At 35.8% G+C, this 19,953-nt stretch overlaps 1 protein-coding gene across 3 annotated transcripts in view; it reads left to right on the top strand.

Annotated features, from left to right (window-relative positions):
- ADA2 (adenosine deaminase 2) overlaps nucleotides 1-19,953 on the top strand; it is a 79,220-nt gene that overhangs the window by 38,666 nt on the left and 20,601 nt on the right. For 2 of the 3 annotated variants that reach the window (XM_074269413.1, XM_074269412.1), the window contains exons 2-4: nucleotides 7,822-8,143; nucleotides 9,552-9,777; nucleotides 10,590-10,800. In XM_074269413.1, the coding sequence (XP_074125514.1) occupies nucleotides 7,831-8,143; nucleotides 9,552-9,777; nucleotides 10,590-10,800 (750 nt within the window). In that variant the 5' untranslated portion in view covers nucleotides 7,822-7,830. Of the gene's footprint in view, nucleotides 1-4,783; nucleotides 4,975-7,821; nucleotides 8,144-9,551; nucleotides 9,778-10,589; nucleotides 10,801-19,953 lie in introns of all 3 variants that reach the window. The other variant, XM_074269410.1, reaches the window with a different exon arrangement.

The raw sequence follows: 19,953 nt of genomic DNA, 5'->3' as shown, positions 1-19,953 counted from the left end.
TGAAACACTGTACAATTAGCCTGTGAAGGAAATAAAAAATGTAGGCAGACAAAAATATAGAGATTGGGAATTCTATGTAGTGGTTCATAATCATATCCCAGAGTTCTTTCGCTGGGTGTAGCTGGTTCTCTTCATTATTGAACAAATGGAACTGATTTGTTTTATCTCATTGTTGGAGAGAGCCACATTCATTAGAATTGATCATCATATAGTACTGTTGTTGAAGTATATAATGATCTCCTGGTCCTGCTCATTTCACTCAGCATCAGTTCATATAAGTCTCTCCAGGCCTTTCTGAAATCTTCCTATTGGTCATTCCTTACAGAACAATAATATTCCATAACATTCATACACCACAATTTATTCAGCCATTCTCCAATTGATGGGCATCTACTCTGTTTCCAATTTCTGGCCACTACAAAAAGGGCTACCACAAACATTCTTGCACATACAGGTCCCTTTCCCTTCTTTAAAATCTCTTTGGGATATAAACCCAGTAGTAACACTGCTGGATCAAAGGGTAAGCACAGTTTGATAACTCTGAGCATAGTTCCAAATTGTTCTCCAGAATGGCTGGATGTATTCACAGTTCCACCAACAATGTATCCATGTCCCAATTTTCCCACATCCCCTCCAACATTCTGCATTATCTTTCCCTGTCATTCTAGCCAATCTGCCAGGTGTGTATGGTATCTCAGAGTTGTCTTAATTTGCATTTCTCTGATCAATAATGACTTGGAGCATCTTTTCATATGGCTAGACATAGTTTTAATTTCTTCATCTGAGAATTGTCTGCTCATATCCTTTGACCATTTATCAATTGGGTAACACAGACTTTTAAAAATGCTAGTTAGAGGCTCTTTCTTTGATTTTTTTTGGGGGGGAAACCTAATAATTTTTATACTGTTACTCTAAAACTCTTTCTTGTAGCTCTACTAGTCTTTGATTTTACATTTTACAAGTGTTTTTCCTGAGTTGTTCTTAAATCTTGTTTTGTTGAATGTTCAACCACTCCTGCCAATTTATCTTCTAATCCAAGAATTTTATATTAATTTCATTTGATTCAGATCTCTCCCTTTCTGCTCCATCCTTCATATACTACTTCAAACTGTTCACTTTTTATTTTTATTTAGATTTGTTCTAATTTTTCTCATGATAGCTCTCTTATTAAAGACAAATCTCTCTCTCTCTTGTTTGGAGTCACAAACCTCTGCCATTATTCCTGAATAGAGTGTGTCTGTCTCCTTCATTTGGTTCCATTCACCATCCCTGTAACTTTCTGAACCAAAGTATCCCTTCCTGGCCAACCTCTTCCCTTTTTGTGTTACCTCCTTTATAAGAACATAAGCTTCTTGAGGTCTTTGGTCCAAAAGGAGTTGGCTTTTCTATTTGTATCTCTAGGACTAAACAGTAAAGGTTTACTAGATGTTTTCCCACTTACTCATTCTTTATTCATCAATAAATTTGTTAAATATTGTCTGATGAAACAGCTCTGTTTAAACTTCATTCCAGTGAGATTTCGTCTTGAGGCAACTGATGGCTCAGTGGATAGAGTGGTTAACCTTGAGTCAGATATATTTGAGTTTCAACCCAGTCTCAGGCAGTCACTAGCTATGTGGTCCTGGGAAAACAGTTTAGCTTCTGTTTGCCTTAATTTTTTTTCTATTGTAAAATGGGGATAATAAGAACACCCACCTCATAGGGTTGTTATGAGGATTAAATGTGATAATTTGTAAAATAAAACCACTTTAGCACAGTGCCTGGCATATAGAAGGTACTATAAAAATGTTTATTCCTTTCCCTTCCATCTATTATGCTAAGGAAATCATTGGCTCAAGTCTAATCCTGCTGTGCTATAGTTACAGTGCCTATCTGGAACTTTTAGGTGCTCACAAAAGGAAAGATAACACAAAATGAGAGAAGGCAGTCAGGGCCTCCCATTACAAGCCCATATGGTTGAGTTCACAATTCAGGTGGGGAGTAGCAGCCCTCAGGGCCATTGTGTAGAAAAGAACTCTTCTTATCTGTCCCTGATGGAATCCTTTATTGTCAGTTGGAGCCAAAAGGCCCATCAAACAAAAACTGTTTCTTCTTCTAACAGGTGTATTAACCCACGTAATTAGTTCTTCTGGCTTGAGTCAGTTAGGAGATTCTCAGCAGATGAGTCACAAACAGCAAAAAAAAAACAGCCTTAGTTTGACATAGAATAGTGACTTTACATGGTAGAGAAAAGACTGAAGGGAGAAGGGCCCTATTAAGTTTAATAAATTTTTATTGATATTTGTTTTATGCCACTGATAGCCTTTCTTTATGACAGTCCTCCAGACTCATAACTGATGTGGAACAGGAACTTTAATGAGTCTATCCTACTTCCATTGTTAGAACTTTATTCATCCATCCTGTTCCCTTTGTCACCCAGCTCCTAAGACTGTCTTGATAGGATATCTAAGACTCAATCATTCACATTCACTTAGCTGGTCACTCACAGTTTTATTGGTCATATAGGTATTCATGCCAATTTGTTGTTGAATAGGACCCACTCTAAGTGCTCCCTAATTCTCTAAACCCTGCCCTTACTTTTCTATCTCTCTTCCCTCTGACTTGGAAAAATCCATGTCTCCTGAAGCATTTTGTTTAATCATTTTTGATTTAGCCTATGAGTTATTTCATATCAACAGATGGCATCCTTTGTGACCGATAAATGTCTCATATGGATTCTTCACATTGCCAACCACTTTCCCACCACCTGTTACCTAGATACCTTATCTATTGGATATAGGAGTATTCCCTACTCCCTACTCTGATCTCCAAAATTTGAATCTGTTGTCAAGGCCCATTGATTTCACCTATGCAATAACTCTTGAAGATTCCCCTTCTCCCCTCCAATTCTGTTACCACCCTGTATAAACCTTCATTACTTCCTCATCACATTTTAGACTTTTGTAATATCCTTCTGATAGGTCTACCTGCCTTGGATCTCTACTCTAATCCATCTTCCATTCAACCACCACAATCATTTCCCTAAAGTACAATTCTGACTATATTAAGTTTCTGCCAAACTACTTTCCAGTTTTCCTAGAAGTTATTGTCAAATAGTGCATTCTTGTCCCAAAAGCTTTGGGTTTAGCAAACACCAGTTACTATGGTTATATGTGTCTTGTGTATATAATCTATCCCCCTGATCAGCACTCTTATTTCTTAGCCAGTACCAGATAGTTTTTTTAAATTAAAACTTATTTTTAAAACATATGCATAGATATATTTGCATAGATAATTTGCAGCATTCACCTTTGCAAAACCTTGTGTTCCAAATTTTTCTCCCTCTTTCCCCCACCCCCTCCCTTAGACAGTTAAACATGGGCAATTTTTCTATACATATTTCCACAATTATCATGCTGCACAAGAAAAATCAGATAAAAAGGGAAAAAACCCGAGAAAACACAATGCAAGGAAACAACTATAACAAAAAGAGTGAAAATACTATGTTATGACCCACATTCAGTCACTACAGTCCTCTCTCTAGGTGCAGATGGCCTTCTCCATCACAAGACCATTGGAACTGGCCTACCAGATTGTTTTGATGATTGTCATTTTGTAAAACACTTTGAAATCTAATATCATTCAATTTTTTTTCATTAATTTCTTTGGCATTCTTGAACTTTTGTTTTTCTAGATGAATTTTGTTATTTTTCCTAGCTCTATAAAATAATTTTTTGGTAATTTGATTGACATGGCACTGAATAATTTAGGTAGAATTGTCATTTTTGTTATATTGACTCTACCTATCAACAATTAATTTTTCCAATTGTTTAGATTTGACTATTTGTGTGAAAAGTATTTTGTAATTGTGTTCATCTAGCTTCTGGGTTTGTCTTGGCAGATAGATCCCTAAGTATTTTATATTATTAACAATTATTTTAAATAGATTTCTCTTTCTATCTCTTGGTGCTGGTAATATATAGAAATGCTAATGATTCATGTGAGTTTATTTTATATCCTGCAACTTTTAAAAAAAAGTTGTTAATTATTTCAACCAGTTTTTTAATTATTTTCTAGAATTCCCCAAGTATACATCAATCATAGTTTTTTTCTAAACCTTTAGGCCTATTTTCTAGATCCTTAGGCCTAGATTGAGAAAATTCAATTCAATAGAACACTGTGCTAAGCATTAGGAAAATGATAATGTTTAAATGAGTTCCAAAAATACCATTTATTAGTTTCACTTCATCTTTCTTCTTCTTTTTTTAATTTAGTGTTTTATTTCCCCTCAATTACATATAAAAATAAAATTTGACATTTGTTTTGAAAACTTTGAATTCCAAATTCTTTTCGTTTTTCCTTCCTTCTACCCCCTCCCTTTAAGAAGACAAGCAATTTGATACAGATCATATATATGTGGTCATGCAAAACATTTCCATAATAATCATGTTTTCAAAGAAAACATAAGCAGGGAAAAACCCTCAAGAAAGGTAAAGTAAAAAAACAAAGCTTCAATCTGTATTGAGACACCATTAGTTCTTTCTTTGAGGATGAATAGCAATCATCTTCCTCCTTTAAAAAAGTTAAATAAAATTGAAGACTTTTCTCTCACACTTAATCGTAGTTATTTTGTAATCGACAGTAATTTTAGAGATAGGAAGTGTTTTCTAAGAGTATTGTGAATTTGGTAGTAAACATCCCATTCTTCTTTTTTGGACCTCATAATTTAAATCCTTAATCTTCTGTCACTTAGTTCTAACTTTCTTGGAACTAATGATTTGACTCAGCCATTTTTGGTTTTCAGAGGACCTTCTCCTCAACTCTGTTTCATCCCCACTTTGAAGGCATATATGCTTGAAGTGAAACTGAATAAATTGGGTGAAGTGAAACTTCCTCACAGGAAGTTAAATGAGCTGGTCAACTCAATTTGATTTTGTTGAAGCAGCTGTTTGGGGGAAGAAGCTTGCTGTCTACATTTTCTGGAGCTGCCTTGAGGTAAATCAAGTTCTGTGGGACAGGGGTCTGAGATGCAATAATTTAAGAAGGGCTGGAGAAATGCAGAAGAATGCTTTTCAGTGGGGTATCTGGAGATTGTAATACAATCCTTGCCTTCAGGGATTTGTCAGGACAAGAGTTCGAGTGACACAGGCATAGATGATTAGTGTTTGTTTTTAAAAAAATTCATATTTAAAGTCATTTCCCTCTCCCCCAGTACAGATTTTAATAGGAGTGGAGTAAAGTGAAAATGGAACTTTGTGAAGGTAGACTGTTTACCACCGTGTCTTCCACAGTAGCCAAAAATGTTATGATTTAAAGTTACTGAAGAGAGAGAAATGCTGATGTTTTTCTAGGTTGAGGAATCCAGGGTAATATCATCAGGAGAAGCAAGCATAAGGCACATAATAAGCACAAAGGACTCAAGAAAAAGCAAATGTGGAACCTGGGGATTCTTGAAGGCTCCTGGTTAAATATCTAAATAGTTTCTGGTATCCTTCCAATACTGAATTTGGTGACTTTCTAAGCTTAATTTCAGTATACCATATCACACTCCCCTCCTTTCCTATTTTTAGTATTTCTTTAAGACTTCCATTTCATAAAAGGATTATTGTTTTTTTCATTCTTTATAATTCATCCCCACCCTAAGTGGAAGATTTACCTCCACCTGCACTATTTTATAGCTTATTTCATTGTTATGATAGTTGTCCCTTCTCTCCCCATCACACTCCCCATCACCTTACTTAGAGGCCCTAGGGCTAATATGTCAATACTTCATCATCAACAAATATTTATTTGGTGCTCTATTCAATCGGGCAAGTAGTAAGAATTTAATTATTGTAATGTGCCAATTTAAAATGTAAGGATTATGATGTGTTTTCCTTCTAGTAATTCTGAGATGTAGGTGCATGTATGGTTATCCTAATTTAATAAATGAGTAAACTAAATCTCAGAGTTTAGATAATTTGTCTAGAATCACATAGCTCCTAGACAAGACATGGACATGAAAATATAGATAGCAATACTTTATCCTCACAGCGTTTAACACAAAATGATAAAATCGATGCTCAATATATATATGTAATACTGGTTATCTTGGTCATCACTTCCTGAAAGTTAGGTATTTTTAGGTATTTCACTTTACCACAGGGTTGTCTGGAACCTTAAGGTTCTTAGGATATCTTGAGATGTTTGCAAATGGCTTCAGCTACTACCATGATGTTCCACCAGGAGATGCCCTTTGTTCCCTAGTTGTATTTAGCCACTAAAAGATTAACTTCTGCTAAGGATTATTGACATAATCACAAACACACAAGTTTACTCCCAGAATATGAGTATATGAGAATCTTTAGTTTCATAGCTTAATTCAGTTTCCAAAGAGCAGAGTTCCAAGTCCCAAACCTGCCATGGGCTCAAGTCCCAGGAACCATCATTTTTTAGGGTTTCCCTGCTAGGCAGAATGAATTCCTAGTTAGAACCTTTGCTGTAAGATGACCGTGGTTCAAACTCCTGGGTCTGGTAAAGATTACCTCATGCACTTTAAATTGAGGACAAAAGAAACAGCATGGAGACTCTGAACCCATTTCCTTAGAGCTGGGAGAGGGAGAGAAAGATATCTCTTCCCTATGGTTAAGTTCACGGCATTTTGCTTTGGATCAACTGTGAGCTTTATGCTCTAGATGCAGGAGGAGTATGTAGGAAAAGAAAGTGTGTGTAGGAAAGTCTGACATTTTTTAAACATAGCCTCCTTTCTCTCTATAGCAAATTAAAAGAGACCACTCTCACCCATGTTGTAGGAGAATGCAGGATGCAGGGCACCTCCATGTTAGGTCCCATTACATATAGTAATTGATAAATTGATTAGGGAACTTGAACATCAGAAGAGTAAAGTGATTCACCTAAGATGAGAGGTTAAGAAAACTAAAGCCCTGAATTTTAGCAAAATGACATGATGGGAAAAGCTCTGGAATAGAAGCCAGAAATCCTGGTTTCTGGTTCTGACTTTACCACTTACTAACTACATACCTTAGGGAAGGCATTTCATTTTTTTGACCATGTTTCTTCATCTGTAAAATGGGGATTAATTATATAACTCTTCTTCACAAAGTTGTCACAAAGAACAAATGAGATGATTAATAAAATACTTTAAAAGCTATTAAGTGTTATTCATTTACAGCATTATGATTATGTGGTCCAGTGAATTGGATGACTATTTTCAAATATTCTGCAATCCCTTTAGCTGTTCTTTTTTGTTATTCTCCATTCTCATTTTTTTTAAAGTATTGACTGGTTTATTCCCCATTTCTGTGGGACTGCATGGTAAATCTCTGAACTGAAAGAATTATTTTTATTAGTCAAAATTTTCCATGGTCCCTGACTTAACAATGGCCTCTTGGTTGTTCTTCACAATGCCACACCTTGTCTTCCAACTTCCAGCATTTTTACTGGTTGACTTCTATGTCTGAAATTTTCCTCTCATCTCTGTCTCTTAGCTTCCTTCAAATTTCAGCCAGTCTTGCTTTTTTTCAAAGTCTTTTTCAATCTCCCTTAATTCCGGCATCTTCCTTTTGTTGATAATCTCCAATTTATCCTCTGATATATTTTACTTATAATTGTTTGCAGGTTGTCTCATCCATTACTCTGTAAGCTCCTTGAAAGCAGGGACAACTTTTTTGCCTTTCTTTGTACTTCCATCATTATTAATTCTTCATTCTCATTTAATTGTATTCCCTTAACGGTTTCATTTTCAGTTAATTTGATTTTTACTTCTTGAATCACCAGATTGGTTCCAAGTAATTTTGATTTATTCACAAGAGGTATTCACCCAAAACCTTCTTCTTTTTCTAGGTGTCCCCAATGGTGCTTATTGGCCAGATTAAATGGTCAGCCCTGCTGCTGTCCGTAGTGGTCTCTTCTCTCTGCTTGGCCCTTCCCTTAGATGATGAGCGGAACGTTCTTATAAGGAAAGAAGAGATGTTGCAAATTGGGGGGGAGCTGTTGTTAACGGAACAAGAAGAGCTGGCTAATGAGAAACTAAAGGCCCTCAAAAAAGTGGAGATTAATGAGGCAATGAAGAAAAATCAGTTTCCACCTAGTATGCACTTCTTCCGGGCCAAGAAACTCATTGAAGAAAGTAAGGTGTTCCATGTCTTAAAGAAGATGCCAAAAGGTAGGGGCCTTTATCTAGGGGTTAATTTCAAGAAGAGATGGGGAATCTAATTATCTCTAAAACTTGAAGTCAAAAGTACTCCTTTGGAATTCTTTTCTCCATTACCAGTTCTACTGAATGTGAAAGAACAGTTAGAACAGATGAACTAGCAAGTGCAGATTGAAGGATACTTTTTAAACTTTATTTTTCTTGGAATTTTTTGAATGTTTTATTTTGCAGCATAGCTTATATGGAAATGTTTTACATGATTTCACATGCATTACTGGTTTATTGCTTGTTTTCTCAATAGATGGAAGAGGGGCAAGAGAGAGGGAAAAATTTAGAACTCAAAATATTAAAAATGAATATTAAAATTTTTAAATAAATATAAACAAGAAAAAAGAAAAGGATAGGAAATAATGGGAAACTAATGTTACTAAATCCCCATTCTTGCCCATAGACCTGAAAAGGGCAGACTAAGGATGATGATCAGTAATGGTACATTCGAAAACAAAAGACTACTGAACAATGCTGTTGTCGCCTCAGAAATTTGAGGCTGAGCCTTAAAAGATATTAGCTATTCTAAGGGATGAGGCATAATGCCTAGCATAGTGCCATGTACAGAATGGAGACCTGATGGCTCCTTCTCTCTTAAACTGGTACATATTTACATATGTCTGTGTACATTTGTGTATGTTGGATTGGACTCTTTAAAAAAAAATAGGATTTCTCAGTGATTACTTCCCTACTCCAAAAGAACGCTTTTTATAACAAAGAAGTAGCACTAAGAAAAGGAAATAAATAAATTGGCTGTTTCTGGGGAAAAAAAAAAGAAAGATGAGGCTGTACCTGAGATCTTTGGACCCAGATGAACTTCTAGGACAAAATGGGCTGGAAAAATGTCTGGCCAGATAGGTTTCCAGGGACAGACTGCCATTGTTACTCCTTTCATATTTCAGGAAAATATTCCCCAAAGGCAAGTGTCTCTGTGGAGCCATTCTCTCACTGAAGCCCTAAATAAAAGCTTCCTGAGTGATGAGGAAGGCACCTTAGGAATGGTCACTCTGGGAGCTGGAGCAAATGAAGTTACAGTTATGATCTGAGGCCTCCCAAAACACAAGGGAAATGCTCCAAAGCTCATCATTTCCAGTTGCTTGGAAATCAGGTATATCTCACTGGCATTCCTACTTGGACTAGACAAAGTAGGTTTTAGGAGACTCTAGCCAGAAAAACTAAACAAAACAAAACAGGACTTTGAGAGAGTAGTTAAATAAGGGTCTTGCACTAAAGCCAGAAATTTCCATTAAGGTTTAGATTCGAGGAGACTTGGCCAAGGAATCCAAGGAATTCCTGGACATAAGTAACATGATCATCTATTCTCTACTTCAGTGAGACATTACCTAATTTGTAGTTTTTCCTCCTATCTCAGGAGCTGCTTTACATCTCCATGACTTTGGCATCCTGAGTGTTGACTGGTTGGTGAGAAATGTCACCTACAGACCCCACTGCCATCTCTGTTTCACTCCATCTGGCAACCTGAAATTCAGATTTGCTGACCCTGCTCCTCCAACCCCAAAGCCAGAGGACTGCTCCGAGTGGATTTTGCTAGAGAAGTATAGAAGGCAACTGCAAAATGTCACAGAGTTTGACAACAGGTGAGTTCTGACATTTATATAGAGCTTTAAGATTTACAAAATGAGGTAAACAAAACAAGAAGTATCATTATGCTTGTTTTTGTAGATAAAGAAATTGGGAATCAAAATGATTGTGATCTGTTGAATATGCCATAGCTAGTAAGGATCTAAGGAGGAACTCCTCTCAACTTTAGAGTTAGCTAGTCAAAAAACATCCATTTAGGGCTTAGTATGTAGAGAAAACATGTACACGTAATGTATCTTGCTTCAAGCAATTTCCTTATATAAAAACCTGCAACATTGAGCTTTTTAATATATTTGAAAACTAAAATAAAATTATAATCATTGGGCTGGAAATTGAATCCCATTTGATGTACAAATAAGATAATTCTTCAGGAACATGTTTGTAACATAAAGCGAATTAGCCCTAAATGTTTTATGAGAAGATGCAAAAGAAATTATTTCAGTCTTAAGGTGCTTACAATATGATTGGGGGATGACACATTTTCACAAACCTTTCAAGGATATTATAATGCAACTCTCCATTAGAGTCAAAATAACTTGTCAAATAACTTGAGTAGAATCAAATCCTGAAAGGATGTGGATTTTTTTGATTCTAAGTCTTTCAGACATTTCAGAGAATTCTGAGGAATATGCTCCTAGTAAGGGAAACTATGACCCTTCTTTGTCAATTTTGCCTGACTGGAGAGAGAGATTCCTCTGGTACTATGCAAGAGGATGTAGATTCAGCATTTTACAACTTCACAAGGAAGTTCACAAGCCTCCTTACCTGAATCATCTCCCTGGTGTGATTCCCTTTTGCTTCATGACAGCTTGCTACAAAACTTCACACTGGTGTTGGAGAATCCCGAAAAAGCATATTCAGATCAAGCTGTCATTTGGACAAGGTTTGAAAACATCTTTATCACTGTTAGTGGGCTTGTCCATTATGCACCAGTATTCAAAGAGTACTTTGCTAGAGGTCTGGAGGAGTTCTATGAGGACAATGTGCAGTACTTGGAGCTAAGAGCCACACTGTACCCGGTAAGTCTGGCACCTTCCTCTTAGTTCTCATCCTTCTCTTTGTTGCTCTTTCTACATGCTTGGTTCTCAATTTTACCCTTGGGATCTTCATTGGCTCTTTTTTTCCTGCTTCTTAAACTTATGAACTGGGTGAAGGATTCTTGAGTCTACCTTCTAGGTCCAGCACAACTCCACATCAGGCAAAATTATGAAATAGAGATGACATTTCTCTGCATTGTCCTACTTTTCCTTTCAGGGCCACTTTCTTTCTTAGTGACCTTTTCTCCTTCCTGCTCCTCGAGAGCCTAGAATCGTTGTCCAATTTCCTTGCTGCCCAGTCTTTCACTGGGAGCCTGGACAAGTCTCATTCTCTAGAGACCTTTCCTTGCTGTCAAAAGTACTGTTCTTCCTTTGGGCCATGAAAAGTATTAGGTGACAGCTAATGAACTAATTTGTATCAACATGTTAATGGGTCCTGATGAATCAAACGTTATACCTTCCAAGAAATACATTTATATTTTTGCATGGGTATTCCAGAGGATTAGTATCTTAATCCTATTTGTAATGCAATATGGAACAGTGTGGGAGGAGAAATAGGGGTGGAAAAAAAAGGGCATTAAGAATCAGGCTTCAAATCGGATATTTCTGATTCTGCCGAGAGAAGAGAGAGAGAACATGATTTTTTTAGAAGAGTTTTGCTTTACCAAAGAGTTTAGGAGTCTGTCAGTCACATAGGGCTGCTGCTGCTAAGAGTTATGTGGCTAAAGCTTTGAGGAGTAGTGGTAATAACTTTATGAATGATGCTGATAATAACAACAATAAATTGCTATTATTCTTATTCTTTTCATTCTTCTTTATGGAATTCAGATAAAAGTAGTACTTGAAAAAGTTGCTATCTTGCTTTTATGTTGAACATCATGGGACTATTTAGCAGTAGATAAAATAATTGCTTTTTCTAATTAAATATAGGCAACCACGTGGCATAGTATACAGTGTACTGGACCTAGAGTCAGAAGACCTGAGTTAAAATCTGGCCTCAGATTCTCACTAGTTGTGTGATCCTGAACAAGTCACTTAACCCTGTCTGCCTCAGTTTCCTTATTTGTAAAATGAGCTGGAGAAGGAAATGGCAAACCACTCTAGTGTCCTTACGAAGAAAATTCCAAAAGGGATCATAAAGAGTCAGATATGACTAAAAATGACTAAACAACAAATTACATTGAGGTGGGACAATCCCAGTAGCAAACAGAATGTTAGGAGTCTACCTGATGCTGAACACTGTTAGTCAGGTTTGATATTGGGATGAAATAAAGCATGAAATAAAGTCATGCCCAGGAACCTCATCATCCTGCAAAATTCAATTATTGATATTCACCCCTTTATGACTCCTCTCTGTCCCTCTGTTTGGAGAGTGGAGCCATGAACTCCCAAACCTCTATTTAAGGACAGGGCTCAGCACATCTGTCTCTTCAGTTCTGACTTGGCTATATTATTTTGGAATTTCTCTGACTTTTTTACCATTCACTCCTCTACCTCTTTTTTGTTTCCTTTTGTTTATTGTCTTCCCCGAGGAGATTATAAGTTTCTTCTTTTTATCTGCTTCCCCACTGCTTAGCACAATGCCTAACTAGTACCTCTGGTGTGAAGGCTACCTTTATTAAGTATTCAGTATGAAGGCATCTATCCAATCCACAAGCATTTTTATTATGTGCCAGGCATTGTCCTAAGTGCTAGAAAAAGCACTAAGGACATGGTAGAAGGGAGTGCACGTCCAGCGAGCTGGAATTCTGCAGAATCTGCCACTTAAGCTCAATTTTGAAGAAATCTAGGAGTGCTAAGAGGCAAAGATGAGGAAGGAGAGAATCAGTGCAAAAGCTCAGCACAAGATGAGGAAGGGCAGAAAGCAGTGTACCATGGCAACTGTGTGAATGAACTGAATTTGGGAAGAGACTTAAGGTGGAAAGAGCAGTTAATAGTAGGCTGTTGAAGCTTTCAAGTTTGGTGAAGGGTACAAAGGAGCTCAGTTCATTTTCTATCCCATCAGTGATCTAAATGAGCACCAAATTGGATAATGAACAAAAATTCCAAAGAGAAAGTTCACAGAACTCCTTCAATCCAGGACTGAATCAAAATAAGATATAGATGCTTGAAGAAGGGTCTTATCTAAGAAACAGATTGGAAGCCCCCTCCTTCCACCTCTCGCCCAGTATCCTGACTGGGCAAATCTGAAGAACAGTAGTAGATCACAGCAGTGGAAGCCCATGTGAAACAGAAAAGGCAGCACCCTGCCAGGAAAATCTAGAGGTGGTATTCAGAAATCCTAGTAGATAAAGGAAGCAGGATACTAGAAAATTATACTAGAAAACTATGGGGGAATAGAAGATGACCTAGTTTCCTGATCATAGAAAGCCAACCACAGGGCTCTGTCCAAAACACTGAAGCCTGCAGTTGAACACAGACACACCAAGGGAAGTGGAAGCCAGAAGAAACCCAGGAAGTGATTTCAAGACTAGAAAGTACTTGATCACCTAATCTAGCACTTGGAAGGATAATGATGTTTTGTTTGTTTTTTTTTTTCCCCCTTGAATTATTTATTTTTTTATATCATTCATTAGTTTGTTTGTTTGTTTGTTTTTTTCTTTGCTGAGGCAATTGGGGTTAAGTGACTTGCCCAGGGTCACACAGCTAGGAAGTGTTAAGTGTCTGAGGCCAGATTTGAACTCAGGTTCTCCTGACTTCAGGGCTGGTGCTTTATCCACTGCGGCACCTAGCTGCCCCTCATTCATTAGTTTTTTTTAAAATTTGACTTTCAAGTTCTCCATTTTGCCCCTTCTTCACCTATTCCCTAGACAGAAAATAATCCAATATAGTTTAAACATGTGCAATTCTTCTAAACATATTTCCGCATATATCATTCTGCACAAGAAAAATCAGATCAAAATGGAAAAAAATTGAGAAAGAAAAAAACAAGCAAGCAAACAATAACATAAAAAGGTGAAAATATGTTGTGATTGGATGTTTTCCTTGATCACACTAGCTAAGTCTTTCACAGTTCATCATCCTTACAATATTGCTACTACTATTACTACGTACAATATTCACCTTGTTCTGCTTATTTCACTGGGAATCCATTCGTGTAAGTCTTTCTAAGATTGTCTGAAAGCATCCTGCCCATCATTTATTTTTTTTCTTTTTTAAAATAATCATTTTTCTTTTCAAAATATATGCAAAAATAGTTTTCAATATTCACCCTTGCAAAACCTTGTGTTCCTTTTATGCTCCCTTTTCCCCATCCTCCTCCCCTAGACATCAAGTAATCTAATATATTTTAAACATGGGCAATTCTTCTATACGTATTTCTACATTTATCATTCTGCCTAAGAAAAATCATATCAAAAAGGAAAAAAAATGAGAAAGAAAACAAAAAGCAAGGAAACAACAACAAAAAGATGAAAATACTATGCTGTAATCCACATTCAGTCTCCACAGTCCTCTTTCTGAATGTAGATGGCTCTCTCCATCACAAGTTTATTGGAACTGGCCTCAAGCACCTCATTGCTGAAAAGAGCCACATCTATCAGAATTGAGCATTGTATATTCTTACTGTTGCCGTGTATAATATTCTCTTAGTATTAGTTCATGTAAGTCTCTCCTGGTCTCTCTGAAATCATCTTGTCAATTATTTCTTAAAGAACAATAATATTCCCTATCATTCATAAACCATAACTTGTTAAGCCACTCTCCAATTGATGGGCATCCACTCGAGTTTCTAGTTCCTTGCCACTACAAAAAGAGCTGTTACAAACATTTTTTTGCACGTGTGTCCCTTTCCCTTTTATATGATCTCTTTGGGATACAGATCCAGTAAACATACTGCTGGATCAAAGGGCATGCACAGTTTGATAGCTCTTTGGGCTTAGTTCCAAATTGCTCTCCATAATGGTTGGATTGGTTCACAACTCCACCAGCAATGTATTAGTATCCCATATCCCCTCCAACATTCGTCATTATCTTTTCCTATCACCTTAGCCAATCTGAGAGGTATATAGTGATACTTCAGAGTTGTCTTAATTTACATTTTTCATATGATGAAAAATGGTTTTAATTTCTTCATCTTAAAATTGTTCATATCCTTTGATCATTTATCAATGGGAAAATGGCTTGTATTATTACAAACTTGAGTCAATTCACTATATATTTTAGAAATGAGGGCTTCATCAGAACTGATATATAATTTTTCCTTAGTTTTCTGCTTCCCTTCTAATCTTATCTGCATCGGTTTTATTTATACAAAAATTTTTAACTTAATATAATCAAATTATTCATTTTGCATTTTATAATGTCCTCTAGTTCTTTTTTGGCCATAACTTGCTTTCTTTTCCACAGATTTGAGATAGTCTATTATCCTTGGTTCTTCTAATTTGCTTATAGTATCATTCTTTATGTCTAAATCATGAACTCATTTCAACGTTTTCTTGATATAAGGTATTAGATGTTGGTCAGTGCCTAGTTTCTGACATATTATTTTCCAATTTTCCCAGAAACTTTTGTCAAATTGTGATATCTTATTCCAGAAGCTGGGGTCGCTTTGGGTTTATCAAACACTAGATTACTATAGTCATTGACTATTATGTCTTGTGAACTAACCTATACTACTGATCAGCTACTCTATGTCTTAGCCAGTACCAAATGATTTTGATGATTGCTGCTTTATAATATAGTTTTATGTCTGGTACAGCTAGGCTGTCTTCATATACATTTTTAAAATTAATTCCCTTGAAATTCTTGACCTTTTGTTCTTCCAGATGAATTTTGTTATTTTTTTCTAGCTCTGTAAAGTAATTTCTTGGGAGTTTGATTTGAATAAGTAGATTAATTTAGGTAGAATTATCATTTTTATTACATTACCTTGGCCTACCTATCACTCATCATTTTTTATAGTCTGATAGTATTCTATCACAACCATATACCACAACTTGTTCGCCATTCCCCAATTGATGGACATCCCTTCAATTTCTAATTCTTTGCCACTACAAAACAGCTACTATATACATTTTTGTACCTAAAGGTCATTTTCCTTTTTCTTTGATCTTTTTTTGGGATACAGACCTAAAAGTGGCATTTCTGGATTAAAGGGTATATATAGTTTTATAATCTGTTAGACTTAATTTTGCATCATTCTCCAGAAAGATCGAACTACTTTACCAACAGTGCCTTAGTGTCCCTATTTTCTCATGGGACAGTCTTTTAAATGATTGTTAATCATTTGCATTTTCTTCTTTTGAGAACTATTCACATCTCTGACCACCTATCTACTAAGAAAACCTATTCTCTTTATAATTTTCTTTCTTTTTTTTCCCCTGAGGCTGGGGTTAAGTGACTTGCCCAGGGTCACACAGCCAAGAAGTGTTAAGTGACTGAGGTCACTTTTGAACTCCCGTCCTCCTGACTTCAGGACTGTCAGGACTGGTGCTCTATCCACTACACTAACTAGCTGCCCCTGGAAACCTATTTTTTTAATTCCCAGATCAGTGATCTGATGTTGACATGGTAATGTCACCATGATTGAAGTGTTCATTTTATCTAGTCAAGTGGAATTTAAAATTTAATATCTGAATTCAGAAAAAAAGTGGCAGTAGAAACATTTTACTACATCCTAATATTTATATAATATTTTAAGATTTCTGAGGCATTTCCCTCAACAATAACCCTGTAATTTAGAGAGTAGAACTATCATTTCCATTTTATGAACGAGGAAACATAAAGTGATGTAGTATTGGAGGCTAAACTTAAAACCTGATCTTGGACTCCCGGTCTTGCTTTCTGAGACTTAAAATTCTAATTATCAAAGGACATGCTCTTTATGACCTCAAACTTTGTTATTTTTATCTTCTTAGACATTCTATCAGTATCTTCTCATTTATTATTCGGTTACATTACTTTGTAACTTCTTTGACTTTTCTATGAAGCCCATTATATCTTTGGAATAAATCTTGTAAGATCTCATCACTTCTCTCTGCCTCTCTGCAAAGAGGGGCCATGGACTCCAAACTTCCATTGAAGTAGAGGGTTCAGTTCACACAACTCATTTCCCATCTGGCTGCTGCACTATTTTGAGATTGTCTGACTTCTCCATTATGTTCCCTATCTGAATACTTTTTCTTCACCTTCTCTCCCTCCCTCAAGTTTCCTATTGTGTTTTATCTTCCCTCATTACATTGTAAGCTCCTTGAGGGCAGGGACTATCTTTTTTTGACTCCTCCCCCCCAACCTCTATTTTTGTATGTCCAGCACATAGCACAGATCCTGGCCCATAGTAGCTGCTAAATAAGTGTTAATTTATTGATTGATTATGAACTTAAAGGGTCTTCTTCAATCTAAAATTAAAGATCCCATAAGAATGGCTTAGATTTTCTGTATAGCTCTACAAAGAAATCTGATATCTAGCTCAGATTTTGCTAGATGAGCAGATAGGGGAATAGAGGTGAAAGATTTGAGGGGAATCGAGAGGAGATAAGACCTTTCTGGCTTCTGTTGCCTCAATGGAATAAGTAGCTTTTGTTACAGGGCTTTAGTAACACAAATAGACCGAGTTGCATAGGGAAATTTCATCGACTTTGGTAAGAGCCTTTAATTGTCCACACCAGTCAGAAAAGGAGGTTCTGTTTTTAGTTGTAAATGTGTCAATAGTTCTCTTCCGGACTTCTGGGCATGGAATTTGCTAGAGATTTTTGTGAGGGGCCCAAACTCAGAACAAATGACTAAATCCTAAAATAGCCAAATTCCCCTCAGCTATTTAGTTGTCTTCAGAATCTTGATGAGGGAGTAAAGAGGATGAATTATGAGCAACTTTAATGTGACTCTGAATTGTAGCGCCTATGTAATGCAAAAACCAAGAAACTACTGCACTTCCTCTTTCACCTCTGCCGATTTATTTTTTTTTTAATCAGCTACTTCTGCAAAAACTGCTTCCCTGCCAGGGCACTGTAGATGGAAAATAAGTCACATCACAGGAAAAATGAAAGAATGCCCAATGTGTATATTTATAAAACCTAGAAAAAAGTACATATATGATATATGTGGGAAAGAAGAATAGATTTATAGTCAGAGTAACTGGATTTGACTACTATCTATGTTATTTTTAACCTTTGTATAATCCTGTAATCTTCACATGTGGTCTTAGGCAAGTCTCTGGACCTCAGTTTCCTTCCACACTGAATGTCAGTGTAAAATAAAGAAATTGCACTAGGGGTTTTAAGTCTCTTTTGTGTCATGGATCCCTTGGCATTCTGTTAAAACATATGGACCACTTAGCAGAATGTTTTTTAAATGATTGAAAGAAATGCTAATTTTTCAATTAGAGGTTAGGGAAAATAAAGATGTAATTGCCCATTTTCTTGAGCTTCAAGTAGTGCAGTTAGGTGAGAACTCTATGGATCTCTTGGGGCAAGGTCATTTTACCTTAGTTCATGTATTAATGAATAGCATAATAAAACAATTAATAATAGTGTTTATATTTATTGCTCATGTTTATGGTCTATATACACTTTCCTCATGATGTCCATTTGGCAGAGAGTAATCAAACTTAAATGTCCTTATTTTTCGCATAAACAAATAGAGGATCAGGGAAGTTATCAAAAATAAAAGCGTTGGGAAAGATCCTCAGAGTCAATTAGTCCAATTGCCTTATTTACAGATGACGAATACCTGAGACCACAAGGGATTAAATGATTTATAAAACTCATGCTCCTGATAAATGACAAAGTTACAATTTGAACCCACATCTTTCAGATTCAAGATATCAGTCTGTCTGTTTAGGTCTAAACTTTTTTTTAAAGTCTCCTCTGTCTTTAAAACTCGAAAATAGGATCATGGATTTAGAGTTGAAAGAGACAGTTTATTCTTCTCATTTAGAGAGGTCAGGTAATTTGCCTAAAATCATACAGCTCAAAAGATGGAAAAGTCAGCCTCTGAACCCACTATCCTTTCTGTTATATAATAATTTTTCTCTTTAGTGATATAATAGTAAAACTTTGCTAATACCTAATTACTTAAACAATATAGTATGGAAACTGTTGCTCTATCAAAAAAAATTATTAATGATCTACATCTAAATTAGAGAAATACAAAGGATAATTTTCCCTGTTTATTGAAAGCCTTTTTTTTCCCCCCTGAGGCTGGGATTAAGTGACTTGCCCAGGGTCACACAGCTAGGAAGTGTTAAATGTCTGAGATCACATTTGAACTCGGGTCCTCCTGAATTCAGGGCTGGTTCGCTATCCACTGCGCCACCTAGCTGCCCCAAAAGCCTTTTTTTTTTTTTTTTTTTTTTTTTTTTTTCCAATAAAAGTATCTCAAGTATCTTTCTTTGTAATTTCATAGTAATCATGAAAATTAAAGAAAAATTCTTCAGTCAAGATTAAATAATGATACAGAATTTAGGTTAGAGCTGTTGATTCAATTAAATAACATAATTGTCAATTAAAATGTCAGTGTTCCTTGAAGGACAATTTTTTGTTTGTATAAAAACTTTAAAATGTTATGTAAGGAACATTTTTTTGTTTTACCTTTTGTGATTCTCTCTATTGTTTGATCATGAAAGTTTCATAGTTCATGATACTCTATCGATTCCATAGATCTAACATGTAATTTCTTTGGTCCTCTAATTTATTAAAAAAAGTTTTGCTGTAAACTTTTGTTTTTATGTTATAAATATTTACATATCACACCCTCTCTATGAATGGTCTCTTGTAATAAAGTTAAATAATTCACCCAAAATGAATAATATGGTGATCTCATCTGAAAGTACATATAGTATTCCATATTACCTCCACAGATCTATACTTTTTAAAATGATCAGAATTCTATTTTTTCCCTCCCAAACCCCAAATCCATTGGATAAAAAGAAGAAAAGAAAAACATACTCCTTGGAACAAATATTTATAGTTAGGAAAACAAATTCCCTCAATCTTATATAAATATACATATATTTGTGAGATATTATATATATGCATGTCTATGTGTATGTGTAGAAATAAATGAATTAAAGTGCATTCACACATATTTCTTTACCCTAAATCCATCATTTCTTTTTTTTATGGATAATATGTTTTATTATCAGTCCCCTAGAATCATAAATATTCACTATTCTTACATAGTTCATGGTTCTTACAA

Source organism: Sminthopsis crassicaudata, chromosome 5 (genome assembly GCF_048593235.1).
Source record: "Sminthopsis crassicaudata isolate SCR6 chromosome 5, ASM4859323v1, whole genome shotgun sequence".
Classification (NCBI taxonomy): Eukaryota; Metazoa; Chordata; class Mammalia; order Dasyuromorphia; family Dasyuridae; genus Sminthopsis; species Sminthopsis crassicaudata.
Note: the sequence above shows the minus strand (reverse complement) of the source record. Positions and strands in the feature narration are given on the sequence as shown.